General features: G+C 49.4%; 1 protein-coding gene across 7 annotated transcripts in view; it reads right to left on the bottom strand.

Annotated features, from left to right (window-relative positions):
* The window catches only part of LOC101284614 (core histone macro-H2A.1), an 80,095-nt gene that overhangs the window by 52,468 nt on the left and 5,771 nt on the right, over positions 1-21,856 (bottom strand). For all 7 annotated transcript variants that reach the window (XM_004282104.4, XM_004282107.3, XM_012537559.3 and 4 more), the window contains exon 2: positions 17,233-17,437. In XM_004282104.4, the coding sequence (XP_004282152.1) occupies positions 17,233-17,404 (172 nt within the window). In that variant the 5' untranslated portion in view covers positions 17,405-17,437. The remainder of the gene's footprint in view (positions 1-17,232; positions 17,438-21,856) is intronic.

The following is a 21,856-nucleotide window of genomic DNA, read 5'->3' as shown; positions in this document are numbered from 1 at the left end:
TCTGACTTCTTCACCAAGGAGCTAGAAAATCCAGGACTCCTTCCTTTCTGCAAAACCCCAGCTCACTTGTGGTCTGCGAAGACCAAGATAACTGGCCCTCCCACTCCCTATCTTCAAAGAGAGGACCCTCAGCCCTGTGGGGAGAGAGGGAGCTGCGTCAAGTGGGGTAACAAAGAGGGGCAGAGATTCCCATCTTGGCTGGTTGCACAAGAGCTTTATCTTCCGTTTACTCCTGCATGTTTTCCAGTTGGATAGTTACCACCGCAACGGCTTCGGTCAAGGGACACACAAGAGGGAGCACCTCAGAGACCCACCTTTTACGAGCTGTGTTCGCCGCTCCGCCCCAGGCAGAGGGCTGGGGAAGTTGACAACAGCCCAGAAAGATGGAGGACGCACTCCCGCTGTGCACAAAAGTAGGAACCCAGAGCACGAACTCGCCCCTTGCCAAGTATTCAGTAATACCAACCCCCCTTCGTCCTCAGTCCAGTGTTAGAAACGGCAATCATAAAGGGCTTTCCTGGCTGAGAGAGGGCTGCCTGCTGCAGTGGGAGAGGAGAGGTGCCAACTGCCAGCAACTCAACAAGATGGATCAGTTCCCACCTGCTCTCCAGGGCACGTCTGTGGGAGGGCAGGAGAGAGGGTGGTGAGTGCCGAGGAATTGGGGCAGGGCACACGCCACCAAAGGTGATTTCCTGATTAAGTTTCCTTCCTAGTAAGTGATCCTCGGCTTTGCAAATGATAGCAAGGGCAAATTCATGGAAGCCCTAGGCTCAGGGCTGTGCCTGGGTTCCTGCCACTATACCCACTGCCCGCGGGGATGGGCCCCTCACCCCCACTAGCAAGGGGGCCGCCTCCTGCGCTAGGCCGGAGCCAGCTTCAGCTCCGCCTCGACTTGAATGCAGCCCGTGCCTCCCTACCAGGGAGGGTTTCCTGCACATGATTAATCTTGCATTTTGGAAGGCTTTGTGCATCTCTAAATTTTTTTGCCTCTGGCTGTTTTAAGAGAAAAGGGATTCTGAGAAAAAGAACCAGGAAAGCAGCACATCGACAGACGCAAATTCTCTTCTCCACGGTTTCCAGAGCTCCATGCTTGGATCCTGCCTCAGAAGGAGTTCAGGAGCCACAGCCCTGAGGCTGTAACCCAAACAAGTGGAACCCGTTAAGAAACCCCGGGAGGAACCTGGCAAAGAGCAGTAACGAGGAGAAGAAACAAACCCCTGACCAGGTCCTCCACCCCTCAAGCCAAGTCTTCCTGACCAGTGACAGTCTAATTTTGATACCGCCGACCAGCACTGGGACTGGTGTGGGGCTCAGAGCACGTGGGGTCACTCTGGGGAGGACCCTCAGTGCGGTGAGGTTCCCCAGTTATAAACACTGCAAAGGGGACAGGTTGAATGATGAGCTACACCGGCCACCTTGTGAGGTAGTTTCCTGTTTTAAGATCTTTTTGTTTAAGATCTAATTGGCAGAACACCGGAGTGTCTCTGGCTCCGACTCCTGGCCAGGGCCGGTCCCTGGCGAGCGGTGAGTCGCTGGCTCCATCATATGCAGCGGCCTGGCCCAGCGACGTGACCTTATTCTCTCCTCAGAGCAGCAGGCACCCCTGGGCCCACCATTCCCCAGCCGCGTGGAACGCGATTGTTTTAAGGCCACTTGACGAAATTCCCACAACCTTGAGTAACAGCATTATTTGGCAGCCTTCTCAGCTACAGCCCAGCTGTCTGAACATGAATACCTCTGATAGGTCTACTTTCCAAGTTCACCAAGAGACCAAAGGCTTAGAGTCTTTCCCCCCCACCCCGCCAAACGCCTGAACTGAGCCCTATCTGTTGTACTGAAGCATTCTATCTCCCTTCAGGGAGCTGAAGTCATGGTTGGCAGAGTTAGACTCCTAACAGCTAACAGGTGATGTGTGGAGGCCGCACCAAAGGCTAGGGAAGAGTCGGGGGCTTCTACAGAACTGCTTGAAGCGTCTCCTCTCACAAAAGCAATACTGAAAAGAACAACCAGAAATCAAAGGAAAGCAAATGTTCACGTAATCCCAAGGAGAAAACAGGTATCTGCTACAAAGCCGACAGCACGACAAGGAATCTGTTTATCGTATTTCCTTCCATTCATCAGGCTGCCATCAGCAGTTCATTGAGTTCAGAACTGTTTTACGCCATTCTGGAAGGCCTTAACCCAATCAACCCCAATCGGAGAGCGACTGCTAAGTGTTTCCTGCGTCCTGACTGCACCACAGTTTCCTCCAATTCCCTCGGCAGCCCAGAATCCACCGGCCCACATCCCACCTTTTCGGGAGATGAGTGGCAGGGGTTGAAGCCCGCTGAGCCGTCAGCTTGGAGCACCGGGGTCTTGCCTGTGGGCCAGAGCAAAGCTCTCTAGTCTGCCTGTCCCAGGGGCCTCCAAGGAAACAGGGGTTCCACAGAGAAAATAAAACCTACGGCAGTAATTGAAGGTGGTATGTTCTGTGCAGAAAACAAGGTATTTTGTAAGAATGAACCATTCTGTTGCTTTTCTGCAGATGTTTCGAGTCTCATACAAACTTGTCCACTGCTGTTAAGCCCACAAGACAGATCCCCTCCTCAGGGCCCATGAGCCAAGGGCCCAGGAGGCAGCATCTGGTCCAGTCTCCCACCTATCCCACAAAGTCTCCCAGTAAGAAAGAAACACAGCTCAATATGAGAGTTTCTAAAGTAAGCTAATTGTTTTTGGTATTTCAAAATAAAAAATTAGTAATTTTGCATTATTCAGATTAACAAAAAAGAGATTATGATTCTTGGCAAATATTACCTTCATTTAAACCGCCAACCCAGCTTGCTGCGTCAGGAAAGCCTTGCTCTTCCTTCCCCAAATCTCTAGCGATTCTGTGTAAGCTCACCTCCTAGGTCTGTCTTCAGAGGAGGCAGCAGCCCCGAACAGCAACGTGCTGAAGCCGGGGGCGTGCTGTCAAACAGCCTGGGTGTGAATCACAGCTCCTGCACTTTAGCTGTGAGAGTTGCCAAGACACACCTGTGCCTCAGTTTCTCATTCTATAAAAGGGGATGATAATTGAGGTCACCTCTAGGCTTGTGAGGATTAATGAGTTACCAAACGACATGCTTAGAACACTTGGTAAACGTAAGCTCCAAATACTGATGCTACGGCCACACACTTTATCTTTTAAAACAGAGAATAACAGGCTTGATTTCTATGGGAAGGAAATTATACTTTCTTTTCCTCAGTTTCCTCTATCAAAATAACTGGCTGGCTGGCTGGCTAGGTGGATAGATGGGATGTATGTGAGAGCCAAGAGGAGGAGGAGAGAAGCAATATGGAAAACCTGATAGTTTACCCTTTGCTGTTACACTTAACAGTTTACATATGTTTGAAAAATGCACTTGAACCCGCTTAACCTCGGTGCTGCCAGACTTGCCTTGATATTACGCAGCACCCAGGGTGGCCCCACAGGCATCCTCTGCCTAAGGATGGGGTCTGGGGCTTTTGTCTGACTCAGCAGGGGTAGCGTGGCAAGGGCAGGACCAAAGCCAGCTGCTGAGGCAGCACAAGTCAAGGCCCCAGAAGGAAGGCGGAAGGACAAGGTGGCTGGGGAAGGCCAGAGGAACCTGCTCTGACCCAGGGCCTGGCTGACAGCCGGGCAGGGCCCTCTCCCCACCGCTCACTGCTTTCAAGGACTCGAAATTAATTTACAAGGAAATGGTTAATGTGTATGTTTGTTTTGATATGGAAAATCACAGCCGTTTGTTCTTAATTCATCTCAGGAAGGGGTGAACAATCAAGAGATGTCTGCTGACATGAAATGATTTGAAGAGTGTAATGTAAAGAGGAAACTCATTTAAAGAGCCCTGACATGGTGCCATTCCCCAGATGGACTTTTAAAGGGGAAACAAGGAGCAGAGCAGGGCTTTTGTAGGCTGCCATCCTGTGGGGGGCAGAGGCCATGCCTGTCGCCCGCGCTTGAGCCCGCGCTGACATGTGTTCCTGGAGATGTGGCACAGCTTTGCCTCCTGGGAGTGGAATTGGTGACCATATCCGAGGGAGACATTTTTTTCTACCCTTTTGGCGCTGTCTGAGTTTATCTTGTGCACAATTTATCTTTTCAAAATGTAAAAAGTAAATTGAAAACACAGCATAAATGAGAAATGGCAACTATGCTATATGCCACCCCACTGGTTTTGGCAAACGGCATGTCGTAAGCACCCTCCTGCCTTGACATCTGTCCCAGCCTGCTTAATCCTGCTTCTGGAAAAAAAGATCTGACCACATGAAGACTCTTTAGGTTCTTCCATAACTGACTGTTTTTAGAGCGATATGAGTGTGTCATAGTAGGGGAGGCCCCGAAAGGGGCTGCCGCTCCTGGGGTCACCTTTACTAGCCCAGCCCTGTCTGCCCAAACGAATTCCCAATGCTGAGGGCCACTTGTCTAAGGATTTGCCTAAGCTCTGTTGCCCAGGATTCCACCTCCCCTTCACTAAGAGGACAATGAAGGGACATCGGGCAAAACCCTTTGGCCCTTCAGTCCACCCTCAGCGCTGCTGAGTGCTACAGCCTCCCCACACCCGACTGGGCACTGCCCTCCGCTCTGCTCAGGGCGGCCGTCTGGTGCTTCTCCCCCAGGACCTCTGTGTCCAGGTACAGGCAGCACCTCCCACACTGACCAGACTACCCCTTCCCTATAGCCCAGCACACGTCCCTCCAATGGCCATCACCCCTCTTGAGCTCATGCACCTCCTTCCTGTCAGGGACTACTCGTCCTTCCAGGTCCATCCCGCAGGACCCCTGTCCTGTTTGCCCACAGCAGGCCACAGGGCTGTCTCCCACCTGACACACCCACACCACGTGCCCTTTGGCAATCACCTGTGACTGCGCAGGGCCCGCTCCTCCCGTTGAGTCCACATCTGCCTCCTCGGCCAGGCTGCTGCTCTGGGGAGGACAGGAGCCAGCCATGGAGGCCTGGGCATATCCCATCCTCCTGAGATGTCCACTAAAGGCAGAGGAGATGCAAAGTGCACTGAGTAATCCCAAGCCCCAGGGCTCCCCTTTTCACTGCTAAGATTTCAGCTCCATTGAGAGCCTACAGAAATGCTCTTCTAGAGATGAGTTATTGTGCTGAGTGACCTTGGAGAAGTTATTTAAACTCCTCGAGCCTCAATTTCCTCCTAAGCAAAATAGGTGGTTTGAGGATTCAGTGAGTTACCAGATGTAAAGCACTTAGCCAATGCCTTGCACATAGTAAATGCTCAATGTATGACAGGCGTTTTATTCTCTAAACCGTCCCGCCTTTGCCTGCGTGCAAAGCACTGCCCTCTGTGCCCCAAAACTCACATTTTGACAAGCCACGATTTTAATCTGTGAGGGAAACTGCCAGGGCCTGGGGCAGAGGTGGGAGAGCAAAGAAAACAATGCTACTGGAGTTAAAGACCTTCATTTTCTGAATGAACAGCAGATATTGACTTGCAGCGGTCAATATCCAGATTTACAGAGACAACAGAGAAATGTTAACCAAAGACTACCTCAGTTACCCTTTACCACAGGAAGCATCAATCAGGATATCGACGGCAAAGGAAGCCGATAGATTAGCCTTTTCCAGAGGCCCTGGATTTCCACATGGTCCTCACAGTTCTGAAGGCAAGAAATGTGGGCTCTGGCAGAGAAGGAGCCTCCTTCTATACGGAGGACATATGTAAATGTCTTCTATCAAGGCCATTCGACACATGTCCCCCTGTAGACCCCACAGGCCTCTTGAAGTACCAGGGAACACATGTTTTCTGGCCACTAGACGGAGGGCACTTGTCTAACAAGGAAGAAGGTGGGGTGGAAGATAAAGGAAGAGAGCGGGAGGGAGGGAAGGCGGAGGCAGGGTCAGAGCTGTAGGCTGGCTGAGCAGCCTGGCAAATCCGAGGAGTGTGTGTGTCATCCTCTTGGCAACCAGAACTGGAGGGGGTGGTGGGAAGAGGGAGAGAGAGAGAGGCTGACTGTGGTTAGTATCCTTTGGGTTTGTCTCCTTGCTAGGACTTATTTATAGTTCTGAGAAGTGGCTTTTTGCTCTCATGGTATTTTATTCTGGGTTGACTAAACAGAGAAGCCCTCAGGCAGGGAAAGAAGGTAAGAGGGCTATAAATATATTTTATTAGTTGCTGATATTTTAACAGGAAGATATTGAGAGAAGAGATATTTGTAGAATTCTTACCTACTTCCTCCTCCTCTCAGTAAGTAAGTAGTTCTTTTAAAGCCATTCTTGATGGTCATCCACGGGGGACCCAGGGGGACCTCAAGCACCTCTCCAGGGATGCTGCTACTTTAATCAGGTGGGCAGCTCCTGGCTTCCTCTGTTATTCGAGGTGCAGCTGGAGACCTCCTTTTCTGGCAGGAGTGAGAGATCAACTCTTGAAACACTCCCAGTGCCTTCCTATTTGCCACCAACAGTTGCCCTGCCACTTGCCTCTCCTCAGGCAGGTCTGGTCCACGACGCCCTGGTGTTAATCCTAATTATGCATCATTAAAAAAATCCAGGGGTCTAGTTCAACTCTCATCCTTACCAATTTCCTGGCAGCATCTGACATTACCTACATTTCCCCCTCCAGAAATTCATCCTTCCTCTAACTAGTCTTCTTACCCTTCAACAAAAACCTATGTGCTGAGCAGCTGAGTACACAGTGATGAGGGAGGGGGAGGGAAGGCATAGTCCCAGCCTTGGGGGTCACTAATATGTCCTCAGGGATGTCTGACCCATCACAGACACTCAGTACAAATCTGCTGAAATCAACAGTGATTCTTCGGACCCCCAGCACCCAGCTCAGCACCTTGTACCTGGTCAGAGCTTGGTAACTCTTTCACAAATAGGTCATTACAGATGAATTACTAAACCAGTGAACAAGCACTGCAGCATTCAGGCGGTGATGCAGGATGGAAGTGCAGGGATGTTCTCCAAGGCACTGTCCTGGTTTTATGGATTAGAACAAATACTCAGGATCCATGGCAGGCCGTGTGAACTACAAAGCTGTCATCCCGGGGGAAAGCAGCCCCAGGATGGCCCAGGATCCAGGCAGGCCGTCCCTCTCAGTCTCAAATCAGGACTCAAGGTTGGCTGAGGGAACCAGCGATGTTGGGGCAGGTTAGAGGCAGATCAACCACCCTCAGATTTGGGCTCAAATATAAATGTCAGTCTCTGCATATCACATGCACCCATTACATTTACTATATTTATTTTGAAATGAAAAGGGAGAAGAGTATATTTAGAAACATATACAACATATATAAGAAACTGATAACACTGATTGTCTCTTGAGAGGAGAACTGGGTGTGTGAAAGAGTAGGGAGAGAAATGCATGTCTCACTGTATGTCCTTTGGGAACATGAATTTTGTCATTGGTATGTATTACTTATTAAAGGAAACAATTACTTTGTGTAAAAATAAAAAGACAGGAAAGACCTACCAGATATGAGAAACATAAAGTATATAACTAGATAAACATACCAATGAAACAGAAAAGAAAGTCGAGAAGTAGCCCTAATTATATCTAGAAATTTCATGTATGGTAAAAGCAGCATCTCAGATCACCAGGGAAAAGACGGAATATCCAATTAATTGTGTTGAGACAGATGGGTAACCACCTGGAACAAAATTAAGTTGATCCCTCTCCCACGCTGTATATCAGGATAAATTCCAAATGGGTCAAAGTAAAAATGTAAAAAATTAAACCATAAAAATACTAAGCAAGAGCATGAGGGAATTCCTCTGTAGCCTTGGAGAGAGGTAGGCTTTCTGAACAATGACTGAAAATCCAGCAAAAACAGACTCATGAAGACTTCAGATAAACTGGGTAATCATTTCATTTATGTTAAGGCATCGCACTGTACACTTTAAATATATACAATTATATTTGTCAGTTATTCCTTAATAAAGCTGGGGAAAAATAATTATTCAGAAAAATATATGAGAACTGTGTATAATATATATTTAAAGAAAAATGTGAAAATGAAGAGAAAACAAGATATTATAAAGAATGACCAAGCAGATTCACAAAAGAACCAAACAACTTCCAGAGTAAAAAATATCAACTGAGATTAAAAATGCAGTGACTGAATTAAATAGCAGATAAGACACAGCTGAAGAGAGAACCAGTAAACTGGGAGATAGTTCTACAAGATAGACCAGAAGTAATTATCCAGAAAGTAATCTAGAGAGACAGAAATGAAAAATACGAATGAGATGAACAGATATGGAACTTAGATAAAACACTAAGGAATGTTTAATTTGTGTTCCATAAGGAGAAAGAGACTAGAATAGAGACACTGAAGAAACAACAGCTAAAAACTTTACGGATGAGATAAAGACATGTTCAAAATCAGAGCCCGAGAAAGCTTACGACCAGAAGACCTCACTAAATGAAATTCTGAAGGATGTATAAAGTGAGCCCAGATGGAAGGTCTGAATGAAAGAGGCATGCACAGTCTGGGTCACACATTTTTCCTTGCCTAAATCCAGAATCAGTTTTGTAGTGCTTCGTGCCTTCCCATTGGCCCAAGCAAAAACAGAACTTCTGGTGGGAACTCAGCTATGCATATGCTGACCCCAATGACAGAAATGAAAGCTGCATATAGCCCTTCAAAGGGAAATCATGAAGCAACAATGAGAATCCTTGACCACTGAGGTTTCCTAGGCAACGTGGCTTATCTTCAAGAAAGCAGAGAGGTTTACAACAAATGGTGCTGGAACAACTGGACATCCACATGCAAAAAACTGAATCTAGACAAAGACCTAACACCCTCTGCAAAAATTAACACAAAATGGGGCAGAGACCTAAATGTAAAATCCAAAACTATAAAACTCCTAGAAGATAACACAGGAGGAAATTTAGATGACTTCAAGGTTTGGTGATGACTTTTTAGATACAACATCAACGGCACAATACATGAAAAAAAGAATTGAAACTTTTTTAAAATAAAAAACATTCTGCTCTTTGAAATACAGTGTTGAGAGAATATGAAGTCACAGAGCAGGAGAAAATATTTGCAAAAGAAAGCAATGAGACCTTTCCTTTCTCTGATCCAAGTGATGTGGTCCAACCCCCGGGGCTGGGAGTGCAGGGGACATGGGGCCACTGTTTTGTGAAGGGGGCCCAGGCCACACTTAACACTCTCCTGGACAACCTCATGGCCTCTTTAGAAGAACTGAATGAAGGACCAGATAAAAGTTCAGTTTTTGAGCTCTGCAGCAGATTCAAGAGGCCCTGGGAGAAGCACGTCCTCAAGCCGTGCTGCCGCCTCCACACCTTGGATGGGGAAGTGAAGCACTGGGGAAACTCCACCCCTCAGTGGTTTCTATGTCTGGCCTCAGCCCCGAGGTCTGACTCACCTGGGTCTGCTAACAGGCTGGCCATCTTACAACAAGTCATCAGGGAAATGTCAAGGGAACACTGTGCTAAAAAGCTGCTTTTTTCCAGCGCCCCTTGAATGTTCATCCACCACGGAATCATCTATTCCTCCTGGGAGACTGAGGAGGACTGACAATGTAGCTCTCCCTTAATGACTTCATGATTTGCTTCGTATGATCATGTACAGTGATCATCAATAGCAGATATTAATAAAAACAAATAGACTAAAATCTAACTCCCTTTCATGCATGTACACATACACACAAAAGGCATTCAGTGCCAGCAGCTATCTCTGGGCAGTGGGATTATGAGCGAGTTTTCCCTTCTTAAATTTTCAAACATAAATTACTCACATAACTGGAAAAGGGAACATACATTTAAATATAGGCTGCCAGAACACTGGAGTTTCAACTTCTGTGTTTCCAATTTTTTTCTAGTCGCAACCCTCTGGCTCATTAAAATCTAGTCCTCCCTTTCAGCTGCTGAAGGGCTTTGCAGAACAGTGAGTGCTGTGGGGTTCTGGGAGCCCCAGGGAAGCATGAAGTCACTGGCAAGAGTTAGCTGGGTCCTGGCCTGAAGTGTAAGTCTAAGGTAGGGTGGTCATGCAAACAAGCAAGAGACACAGGAATTCAGAGAGCCTCGGAGCATCACGGAGCCGGCCTGTCCTCTTCTCCCTGCCCTATTTTTAGCTGTGTGAGTACAGGACACAGTTGGCTGTTCCGGATAGAAAAGTGGTAAAGAGGCCAGGTAAGTGACAGAGACAACTGCAGGCTCCACCTACCGTAATCTTCCAAGCTTATCGGATCCTTTCTTTCCCAGGCCAGAAATGCTAAGTGGATGGATGTTTGTTGAAATGAGTATCTGTGTAACAGGACACACTGCTGACAGAGGAGGCCTCTCCCTACTATACTTACAAGAGATGGGGGCAGGGATGGAGTGCAGACAATGACTAACACCAAAGGGATATGCAACATCTGACCTGAGTTATAGATTAGAAATCAAACAAGCTGAAATTTGGGATGAGGATGATCACTTTACTAGCCAAAACCAGATAGCAAGATGTATTTTTAACAACCATCCCTTTTCCCTGGGGTTTTACTACAGGATGCAGTCAGGCACAAGGGCTAGGACTCATCTAGTCTGTAAAGCAGCCATAAGGGTGCCCTGGGTGAACCCTGTTCATTCCCCAGGTCAGGAGCTGGCCCTGTAAACTTCCCCATGGTTAGCGAAGTACCCGCAGGCAGTTTCAGACTGGAGTGCCTGCTGTGAGCGATGCCAGGTGCCTGCTAGAAGAGTGTGGAGGTCCTGGTCACTGACGAGAAACAGGAGAGGGAAGACCGAGGTCTGAAACACAGGGCATGGTGAGGGACAGGGCATGGGGAAATGGAAAAGGAGTAGGGGGTTAAGAATATGCAAGTCTGGATATCTTCATCATTTTGTAGATTAGAGCCAAAAAAGACAGAAAAAATAATTCTAGCCACGGCCTTATCCTATAAGAGGTAGAAATATAATACTACAACAGTAGGTATTTAAACAGACCAGAGCTGGGGTATCCAAATCAGCAGAACTCTCATGGTGGTCCACTGGGGGAGCGGGGTGGGGGGTGTCTACACTTATTACAAAGTGTCAACATTCAGTCTTGAGAGCTGGCAGCCAGGGCTTCCCATCCTCCTTACTGTGGAGAAATCCTCTGAGAACAGATTTGATTTTTGCAAACAGGCTTACATCCTAGGAGGCAGGTTGGCACAATAAGCTGTGTGATCAGGCTATGTAACAGGGTTTCTGGACCAGAAAAAGAAAAAGATGTCATCAGGCGTTGGGTGAGTGCCTCCAAAGGCACTTCCCTCCAGGGTAAGTCCCATGGGCAGGGACTTTTGTCTGGCATATTAGTGACTGCCACAGCCCTGGAGAGTGGTCAATGCATGAGTGGCTCAGCTTAGCAGAATAACTGCACAGCTTTCCCAAGTCATAGCCTCCCTGTGTGAAGGCTGAAGCACCTTCTAATGTGTTGGGCCCTGTATGGAGGAGGCACACCTAGGTCTCCTTATCTATTAGCCAAGCTCTGTGCCTCAATGTCATGAGCCAGACCAAAATGCATCCTTCATGGTGGCCTTCAGCTTTGTTTCTTCAGTTGGCACTCTTCATTTCTCATGGACCATTTCTCATGGGCCTAACCCATAAGTGTCCCCACACGGTATGGTGCAAGGTGTTTACAGGTGTTCCTTGAAAGGCTTTCTGATAAAAGTCTGGGAACCACTACATATCACAGTTCCCTCCCTTGGGGATTCATGGGACACCAGTATATTAAAGGCTCTGAAAAGTCCTGCAGTAAAGAGAGCAGTTTCTCGGTGGTACCCAAACTAAAACCAGTTCCTTTACTCAGGAACTCAACAAAGGTATTCACATATCCATCTCAAAAGAGGGAGTGTGAATCTAGCCATCTCCGAATTTCACCCATAGAGCCTTATGTTTTGGTGGACTACCTCTTAAATTTCACCAGACACCTCGGTTCTGCTGAACACAGTCTGAGCAATGCCGACCCAGAGTGCTTTGCATCCATCGAATCATAGCATGGTTGCTTTTTGCTCTTCCACACACTTCTCATTCCCCCTGCTACCCCCACTGTAGGACTCCAGTGCTTCTAACTTGTCCCTTAGACCTGCCCTATTCCCCTACTGGTCTGTGGGCTTGTGTGTCCCTAACATCAATGGAAGTTCCACTAGGGCAAAAGCCATGTCACGTGTTCCTTATTTCATGTCTCCTATACCTTCCAGCACAGAGCAGTGCTGTACTGAGCAGAGCGAAGAAACTCCAAAGAGGCTTTCTGAGCTGAACTAAATTCAAGTTCCCTTTAAATATCATTTAAGAAAAAAGTACCGCAGTAATATGGGGACCAAGATGATGCCTCAAAGAAACTACCTCTGTTTCCCCATGATAATACTTATTTGTATCCATCATTTATTGAGTGTTTGGCAGGAATGCTGGCTAAATTCATAAGATGCAATATCAATCTTCAAAGCAACCCCAAGAGGTGGGGCTACTATCATCACCTACGCTGGAAGGTCAAGGGCCAAAGAGTTGAGAATGGACTGTCCTGGGGCACTGAGAAGACCAGCAAACAGCATCACATTCCTCAGGAGGAGCTCTGGGAAGAGTCAGAAGGGCTGCCAGGCACAGAGAGGTGTGCAGAAGGAGCTGTCTGGTCGCCAGACTCAAGCCTGTTCCAGATGTTGCCTTTTCCTTTTAAGTTCGGCAGATGATTGGGCTCTGCACCCAAGAGGAGAAACAGATGCCAGCTTCAAGTTTCACAGCAAGACGCAAGGCCACATCCTCCTCCCACATCCACCCCAGCCTTGAACAGACCCTAAGGATGAGTACTTACCCACGAAGTACTCCATGAGTGAGCATGGTCCCTCACCCCCGAAGACATGCTCTCCACAGGAGATCATCTATCTGGGCTCTGATGGCCCCTGGCCTGCCGGGCTGCTGCCTGTCCAGATGCTCTAATGTTGATCTGGCCTCAGCTCTGGCCTAACACAGGCCCAGGGCTGGGTATGCTCAGCTCCTAGCTAACCAGAAAACCCTTCAAGGTTTTCATGAGTGTGCCAGGAGCTCAGGACAGAAGTGGCCTTCAATACCAGACAAAAGAGTTTGGTTAACAGGGCACCTTGGTGTTGAGGGTGATTCAGGCTTGAGGAGGGGTCAAATGGCAGCTTGAAATAAACCAGAGCAAGTAGGCCTGAAACAGCCAAGATATTCTACAGGTGCCTGATGAAAGGACACCACGCATGAGTGGGCAGTGACAGCCCCATCGCCATCCCTAAAGGAAGGGGGCAACCCTCAGTTACCTCAGCAGCCAGAGCAGGATTACTGGGGACCCCTCCCTCTGCTTTTACGCTACCAGTTAGCATTGGGGCACCTACACTGTGCAGGCACAGAAAAGCACTTCATGTGCATCCTCTCATTTCCACCTCATAATAACTCTATGACACAGTGACTGTAACCCCCATTTCACAGATAATAAAACTGCAGCTTGGGGATGTGAGTGACCTGCTTAAGACCACAGCGAAGAAATGGCAGCTCTGACACCAAGGTCCACACTCTTAACCACCTGGCTCTGCTGCCTCTACCCGATTCTACTGAACATCGTGGCACCCCAAGTGGTGCCCCTGGCTGGCCACCAAGGAGACGTCAGCTCCCTGCTCCAGAGCTACCTGTTCCTAGGTGGGCCCTGCAGCTAGCTCCGCAACTCCTGAGCATCCAGACCCCTCCTCATCTCTCCACCGGGGCCTTCTCACAGGAGGAGGCCTGGCCCAGCCATCTCAAAAGAGCATTGTGTGGCAGGCACCCCATCACCATGCCTGCAATTGTGTAGGCCACCTGTAAGAGAAGAAAACAATCCCTCCATAGGGCCCTTCAGGTGACAACTGGACAAGCAGGGCAGCTCTGGTCAACTGGTTAACAAGCATCCTCCAGGAAATGTTTTCTGAAACCTACTCCCAGCACATGCAGTTCTACCTCATCACTGCCTTTTTCTTGCCTGTACCTGCCTCTGGAAAAAGCTCTTTGGGCTGGGGGGAGGTCTTGTTCTGGCTTATATCTCGGCACCGGACACACCGTAGCTCTCAATGAGGACCTGCGGAATGGGTGGTACTTCCTTCAGATGCCTTGTGTTGGAGCATGATGTCTGGGCCACATCCTTGACTCGGCCCTAAGCTGCATGAGCGTTGCTCTCCTGGCTTCTCCCAGCTCTGGGAAGAGGCTGGCACCCAGTAGGTGCACTGTGCGCAGGTGAGTGGGTGGCAGAGCCCCTTTCCCAGCCCTCGCAGGGCTGGTTGGCACCGTCTCCTTCTCCAGGTCTCAGCTGATGTCTCCTCCTCAACGAAGCCCTCCTGGGCCACATCATCACCTGGGTCCCTCTGTCCTGTTTACAGCCTCCACAGCACTCAGCACAGTCAGTAACCACCTGGGTTGGTTGGTTCTGTCTCCCAGACTAGACTGTGAGAGCTCCACAGAGCAGAGACCATTTCTTCCCCAGTCATTCCTGTGCACTCATACAGAGCCTAGCACGGTCAGGCACACAGCAGGTGCTCAGTAAGTATGTGGAATGGGTGGGAAAGGGTCTTCAGTGAAACAAGAGCAAAGAGCGAGAGCGAGCTGGTCCACCTTTACTTCTCTCTCAGGGACCAAAACCAAAGTTCTGAGCAGGCAGATGCCCAGGACTTCCCAAAATCCACGTGCTCCCACATCCCAGCCCGAGGGGCTCAGGGCAGATCACCGCCTAAGAGCAGTGAGGGTGGGTGTGCAGCACTGTCCTGATGGGTGGAATGGAGCAATGCTTCACTGGATGTGGCCCCAGAACTCAGCTCCTGTCCCATCAGGCAACCAGACACAAGTGAGCACCAACAGTGATTGAGTATAGTGCTCAGGACGCCCCTCAAGGCCCATCACACAGACCAGGTACCCAGTCGGGGGCAGGCACTGGGCAGCAGTCACATAATGACTCAGCACTGCGTATAGGCAGAGGAAATGGCTCAGATTCAGCTAATAGCTCTGCTGGAAGCACCTGGTAAAATTTAAAAATATATATTACTCTTTAATATACAGGGGTTAACATGGCTAACGCCAGAGTAAGGATTTGCCTTGAGCGACTTGGCCAGCTCTAGGGCTGGGCTGCCCTGTCCCACCCCTCTTTGGGACCACTACTGCACCTATGACAGCCAGAGACAGGCACAGTTGGTGGGGAGGGTGCAGGGTCTCAAGGTCCGTTCCCATGAGAACGGACCGGCTGACCTGGCCTTCATGAGCACTGCACTCAGTTTCAGAGCCAGCCAGGCATAGACAAGGAAGACGTACAGATTTTCTGTGCGGCACAGACAGTAGTTGCCTCAGACATGATGGGGCAGTGGTATCCCCCCACCCACGCCCTGCTAACTGAAAAGAGGAAGCTTGACAGAAGAAATGAACCTGCTATTGTACTTGACCTAATGAAGGTGTCTATGAACACCCCAGTGTCACTCCAGTGCCGGGGGCATCATAGCATTCGGGAACCAGGAAACACCGGCTGGCTGGGTTTGCACATCATGTCAGCTTTCCCATTATACTCAAACAAAGCCCCTCTCATAGCAGCCTGGAGTTGGTGAAGCAGGGACTGCTGTCTCCATTTGATTTGTAAGGCAATTGGGGTCCAGAGAGGTTAAGTGACTCTCTCTGGGTCACACAGCATGTAAACTGCCGGGCCAGACCTTAAAAATGTTCTCCGAGTCCTATCTAGTGACGCCTTCCCTGGTCTCCCTGGCTGACTGCCTGTGTTATACATGGTTTTCCTGGATGTGACACATAAATTCTGGGCTCTGTTTCCTCATCCACATAGTGAGAAGAATTAGGCCTACTTCATGCTACCAGCCATGCCACCTACGAGTCTCTGACAAGCAGAGGGTCCAAGTTCCAAATATGTGCAAAGGCCTCACAACTATAACCCCAATTACTTTTTTCGCCTAGACTCTTTTAACAGAACACAAAAAAACTCTATAACCCTCATGGCTGTGTTCTCTGTGGGGGAAACCTTGGTGTTGTCTTATTGAGAGGCCTGGGATAGCAGGAAGTGACCCAGCTCTTCTATTGCCTAACCACTTCCGTTTGGAAGAGGCGCCCTGTCTTGTTGAGTCTCTCCTTTCTGGCTCTAGGGAGGCAGCTGCCCCTGCCTGCCACCTACCCTGATGGTGTATGGAAGCAAAAAGTGGTAAAAGCATTACAAAAGGAGAGCAGGATGTGCATTCCTTCTCAAGTACTTCCTAGTTATATGTGACCCTAGGCAAATTTTTTTATGCCCAGAGGTTGGTTTTCTCCTCACTAAAAATGGGGGGTGGTATCCCTGCCCAGCTGGCCTCGCACAGTTTCCATGGAGCCACCAATAACATTATATCTGGGAAAAGGACCAAGGACGCCCCTGAAGGGATGGCTGATTCCAAGACTAGGGCAGGGGAAGGTCAGGGGGAGATGAGACTATCTCATTATGTTGGAAAGCAAGGAAATGTACAGAAACGGATGGAGAGGGGGCAGAAGGACACAAAAACCAGCTTGAAGGTCAAATTTGAGACAATGTGACCATCATAACGAGTAATGACATGATAGTGTATAACACACTAAATTTTAAAAATCCGTGAACCAACATTGATAGAACAAAAAATAAAAAGAAGGGAAGGGCAGAAGGAAACCTTTTCTTAACAGAAGAATGCCGACTAACAAATGTAGGAAAAATAACAGAAATAGAAAAATCACTATTTTATAACCGTCATAGTGATAACAGATCCAGGTAAGATCATCAAGGAATGCTAAAGCCAATGGGTGACAGATTGTGATCCAGAATGTGCAGAAATGCACAGATACCACCTTGATCGAATGACTAAAGCAAAGATCACTAATGACAGGACAAACCCACAGCAGGTACCTTCTGACACGATGCCAGAGAAGGACTCAACATCCCTTACGGAATTCTCCTACCAAAACATTTAACCTAAATCCAAGCCTTAGGCCAACCCAGATTAAAGGACATCCTGCAAAACAACTGGACTGGGCTCTCCAGAAACGTCCAAGTGCGTGCGCGCGCGCACACGCGCACACACACACACACGCGCGCGCGCACACACACACACACACATATACACAGGGTGGAGGGAGATAAAGCAAGTGGGGCAACATGTTAACAACTGTTGAATCTAGGTAAAAATGTTCACTGTACTGTTCTCGTAACTTTTCTGTAGGTTTGAAAAATTTCAAAATAAAAGAAATGAACAAGGTCCTCCTACCAATCCTTGGAAAGCTGTGGTGTCTGCAGTGACTTGGGCACACTCACCTGTCAGGTACTCCAGGACGGCGGCCATGTACACAGGCGCGCCCACTCCGATCCTGTACTTGGGGTGGCCTTTCTTGATGTACCGCAGCATCCGGCCCACAGGGAAGATGACTCCTGCCTTGGCGGACCGGGAGGTTTTGGTGGACTTCTTCTTCCCACCCCGGCTGGACATGGCGGTGGCCCTGGAGATGGATCAGTAAACACACTGTGGAGGCAAGAGACACATGGGTCAGGATTACTGGGGACAGGGCATCTCCCCTTTCCCCATGCCTCTGGCCCCTGGAAGAAATGGGTTGTGCCAGCAGATGCCACTGCCTGCAGCCGCTGAGCCCCACAAGCCCAGTTTCTGCATTCTGCCAGTGCGCTTCAGCCCTGGAAAAGAGAACGGCTTCGCTTTTCCCGTTTTATACCATGACATCAATTTTATCGGCCACTTCCATATAAACGTTACTCTGACAATGACTGCTCTTAAGTGCCTCGCCTTTATGCCACATGATGTAAAAGAAAATGGGATTTCTTGGCTACAATCTATACGCTTGTTTAATAATTGTATTTTCATACACTTGAGACCAGGGCTGATAAATTTGCTGAAGCCTTCATAAAAGAAAAGAAAACTATGTCACCTGCCCCTAGAATGAAGATGTAAGGCATATACCTAGGTTCTCTGATGAAAGCAGTACCTCTACCTTAAGGTCCTTTATTGTGAGAGGCAAGAACAGCTCACAGGAGTTCAGTGGGCAGCCAGCACCTTCAACTACTTCTGCAGCACTGCTTCCTGCCACCCCTGCCCAGGCTGATGTCCCAGGCTGCCCCTGGAGTTAAGAGGCCCTCTGAGCACTTGCAGACTGCTAGACAGGCCTGTCCTTAGAGAAGAGGGAGGAGAGTTCTTCCTTCCTTGGCCCCCACCCCCCCCATCCAAAATGCCCCTCAGTCCGAAGGATCCCCCCTCTTCAACACCTACTGTGGAGTCCTCTCTTTTCCACCCCGACTGTGCCTGGATCCAGGTCACCACTATCTTAACCAAACGATCACAAACATCTCCTGAAAAGGTCTTCTCAACACAGGCCACACTCTAATCTACCTGCCCTCCACTGGCTGGGCTATCTCCGTACACACAAATCTGAATACGCCATGGCCCAGGTCTTAAAGCTTTCCCTGCTGCCACAATTCCCAAGATAAAATCAGGACCCCTGGACTGTCACGAAACGCCCTAGAAATCTAGGCCTGGCACCCCCATCTAGTTTTACCTGTGCTTCCTTAGGTCTAAACGCAAACACAGGTAGTGTCCCCAAATGCCCTCCTCCACCGTGGCTGTGCCTGTTAGCCAGGACCTCCTTTACCCTTCATGCTTCTTTTCTGCCCTCTGCCAACCCCTCCCTGAGTGCTCCATCCTCTGGGCTCCTATGTGCTTCACACCACAGCACTGACGTGCACACGGCCCCGCCCCACCCCGCCGTCTCTCCCATCACACTGCAAGGTCTCAGACGGCTGCCCCCAACTGTATACCTAGTGTAGCACCACACAGTAAGGTCACAAATGTTCACTAAGAGCATTCAAGTCATTCATGCATTCACTTCAGGAATTATGCTGGGGAATGGAGACAGCAGTGCACGAGACTGATGTGGTTCCTGTTCTCCCAGAGCTGGTGGGGAAGAGAAACAATAAATAACCCGACAATCATTTAAATGGTAACTGTGAAAGGCCAGTGCAGGGTGCTGGGAGAGGGGCTATGCAGAGCCCTCAGCCTGTTCTGGGGCGTCAGACATGCCTTCCCTCGAAGTCACTGATGCTCAGACCACTGAATAAAATGGGCAGGTCTCTCATCTTCTCGTAAACTGAGGTCAGGCTCCACGGTGTGTGGGCCCCTCCAGCTGCCACAGTCCATGTCTCTATGACCATGGAAGCCACAAAGTTAGGAGTCCTTGTTACTCTGACACCCGACCCTACATTCAAGATATGCATGGTCTATACCTAACATCAGTATGACCCCCAAGATCATCTCAGATCACATGCCTGACAGAGAGATGGCCAAAACAGTAGAGAGCAGAATTCCTGGACACTCTGGGGCAGCTGTGCTGACTGGCTCACCAGAATTAAGGGGGCTCAAGGCCTCTGTGATGAGAACCCTGTATTTCACCCTGTCAAGGGGGGCACCAAGTCTTAACTGTTCACTGAGTGCTAAAGAGAGTCCCAGAAGGGTCTGATTTTTCTGAAACAATTAGTTGGCTCCATTTCTTCTGTAATGAGCTCTCTTTTAAAACATTCCCTGCAAACAGGTGCCCATGCTCACTCTGAGCAGGAAATGGTATGTGTACACGTGTGTGCATGTGTGTTCGCAGGGAAAAGCTGTAACTGGGCTCCTAGCAGTCTTCTGCTTTAACGCAAATGTGTTTCACAGACCAACCCCATTCCTTTGGCCTAAGAGCTTTTACATCTGAATGCTTCCCCCCTTCCAGAAGGAGAAGCCTGTTCTTATTGGAGCACAGACTCCAGCTGTCTACAGGCGGACCTGTCTGGGTATGTTTGGGGCTGCCTTTGTGGGAATGGGACAATGTCCTGTCCCAGAGAGGAGCCACTACCATTGAGGGATCTGATGGGTCCTAGACATGCTTATTCTTCAAAAGTAATGCTCCTGGGGTTTCCCTCTGACTTGAGTCAAGAGTCTTAGTTGACATGCTGGTGACTCCCGGGTCCCTAACCCAGTGCACACCTGTTTGCTGAGCCCCAGAGCTCTGTTCTAACTGCCTGCGGCAGGGCCCACTGGTTAAGTCACACAGGCAGGTGAACTCCTCTGGGTTTCTCAGCCCCAGCAGTGGCAAAACCACGCATCAAGCTGCCAGGCGGGAGTCACCCTGTCCCTGTTTCTCTGCCCACCACCACAGCTCCCAGTCATTAGTGAGGTTCCACGGAGGCTTCCCTAACTTCTCAAGCCTCTTCCCTTCTCTTCGCCCTCCCTGCCTTGGTTCAGCTCCCACTATTTCTCACCTGTTCTCCCCAGCACCAGTCTCTCTCCATGGACACCAGAGGATCTCTGCCCACTTTGCTGGTTCCCCATCACCCTGAGCCAGCCACAAACAGCATCCTTCAACTACTTCTGCAGCACTGCTTCCTGCCACCCCTGCCCAGGCTGATGTCCCAGGCTGCCCCTGAATTCCTGACCTGTGAAGCTGTGTCCAGAATGTTTTTATACACGCCGCTTCCCCTGCCTGAAACACCCTTTGTCCTCTTGCCAACCTGCTGAACTGATGCTCACACAACCCCTCTCCTCGGTCCTGACCATGGAATTGCTCACTGCTCTGTGTTCCCACAGAACATACCCCGGCACATATCTGTGTGCCTGCCTCCCCAGCTCGACTCAACCTGGAGCTACTCCATGCCAGGTGCTGTAGTCAACTCATCTGTAGCTCCCCAGGTCCCAGGAAAGATCTTAAACATCACTGCCACTCTGCTGATAGAAGAACATCTTCACGTCTTATTTGGAGTCAGGCTCCTCTCTGATAGAGCAGCCCGAGTTTTCATCCCCCCCCCCCAGGGGGCCTGGCCTGAAGGGATTCTGTTCCTCTCCCCTCCTCATGTGCTTCCTGCACTTCTAACTATAAATCCCCAAGCTGCAGGCACAGCTCTGAAAAAATTCTGACTGAGCCATGCAGCCTCATGACATCCAGTAACTGTGGTGGTTTTTAAAACGTCATTTGGAAACTGACGTGCAATCTCCAGATCAACCAATCAACGAACACGCTGGGTCCGTCCTGCTCTCCAGAGGTCTATGGGATGCGGGGCAGCTGTGGCCAGGCACCAACGTGGGGGGAGAGAGTGGCTGTGACAGAAGTGGCTGTTGAGCACTGTGGTTAATAACTGGAATTCCAAAGTCAGACTGACCTGATTCAAGTCACAGCCCCACCACTGAAAGCCTATGCATCCTAGGTTAGCTGCTGAAACAAATAAACGCCCCCAGCTTACTTCTCACTTGTGGAAAGTCCAAAGTGGCTTCCATGACTGGCTGGTGCTTCTCTGCAGGATGATTTGTGGATCCAGACTCCTCCCACCCTTCAATGCACAATTCAGGGTTTACTACTGGAGGGAAAGGGCCATGGAGGACAACACATGGGGGCTTTCAGAGGCCAGGCCTGGAAGTGGGGCACATCACCCCTGACTGTGATCCACCGACTAGAATGTGGTCACGTGGCCACACCTAATTGCAAGAGATTGGGAAATGGCCTCCAGCTATGTGCTCGAAGAAAAGAGGAAACAGCCAGTCTCTGTAACCTGACAAACCAACTTGAAAGCTGACCCTGAAACCAGGGTCTGAGCGACCAGTCAAAGCCTACTTTGACCCATGTCCTGTGTCTAGCCTTTTCTGAGAGACGGACAGTCCTACGTCATGGAGCAAGTGGCTTCTTCTGCATTCACCTTCTCTTCGGGGCACTGAGCTTGCCCACAGGAGAAACAGCAATAATACCTTATCGAACTAACAAAGCTGTGTCCTTCCTTCCTGGACTCGTCCACCAGGGGGGCACCCTGTTAGCAAACCAGAAGCCCTCAGCCCTGTAGAGGGCCCCACAGGCTTTGAAAACAGTGGTAGGTCTTCAGGCAACCCTGGCATCTGTTCGTTACTGAACATTAG

Source organism: Orcinus orca, chromosome 3 (genome assembly GCF_937001465.1).
Source record: "Orcinus orca chromosome 3, mOrcOrc1.1, whole genome shotgun sequence".
Classification (NCBI taxonomy): Eukaryota; Metazoa; Chordata; class Mammalia; order Artiodactyla; family Delphinidae; genus Orcinus; species Orcinus orca.
This window is presented reverse-complemented; position numbering and strand designations above follow the sequence as displayed.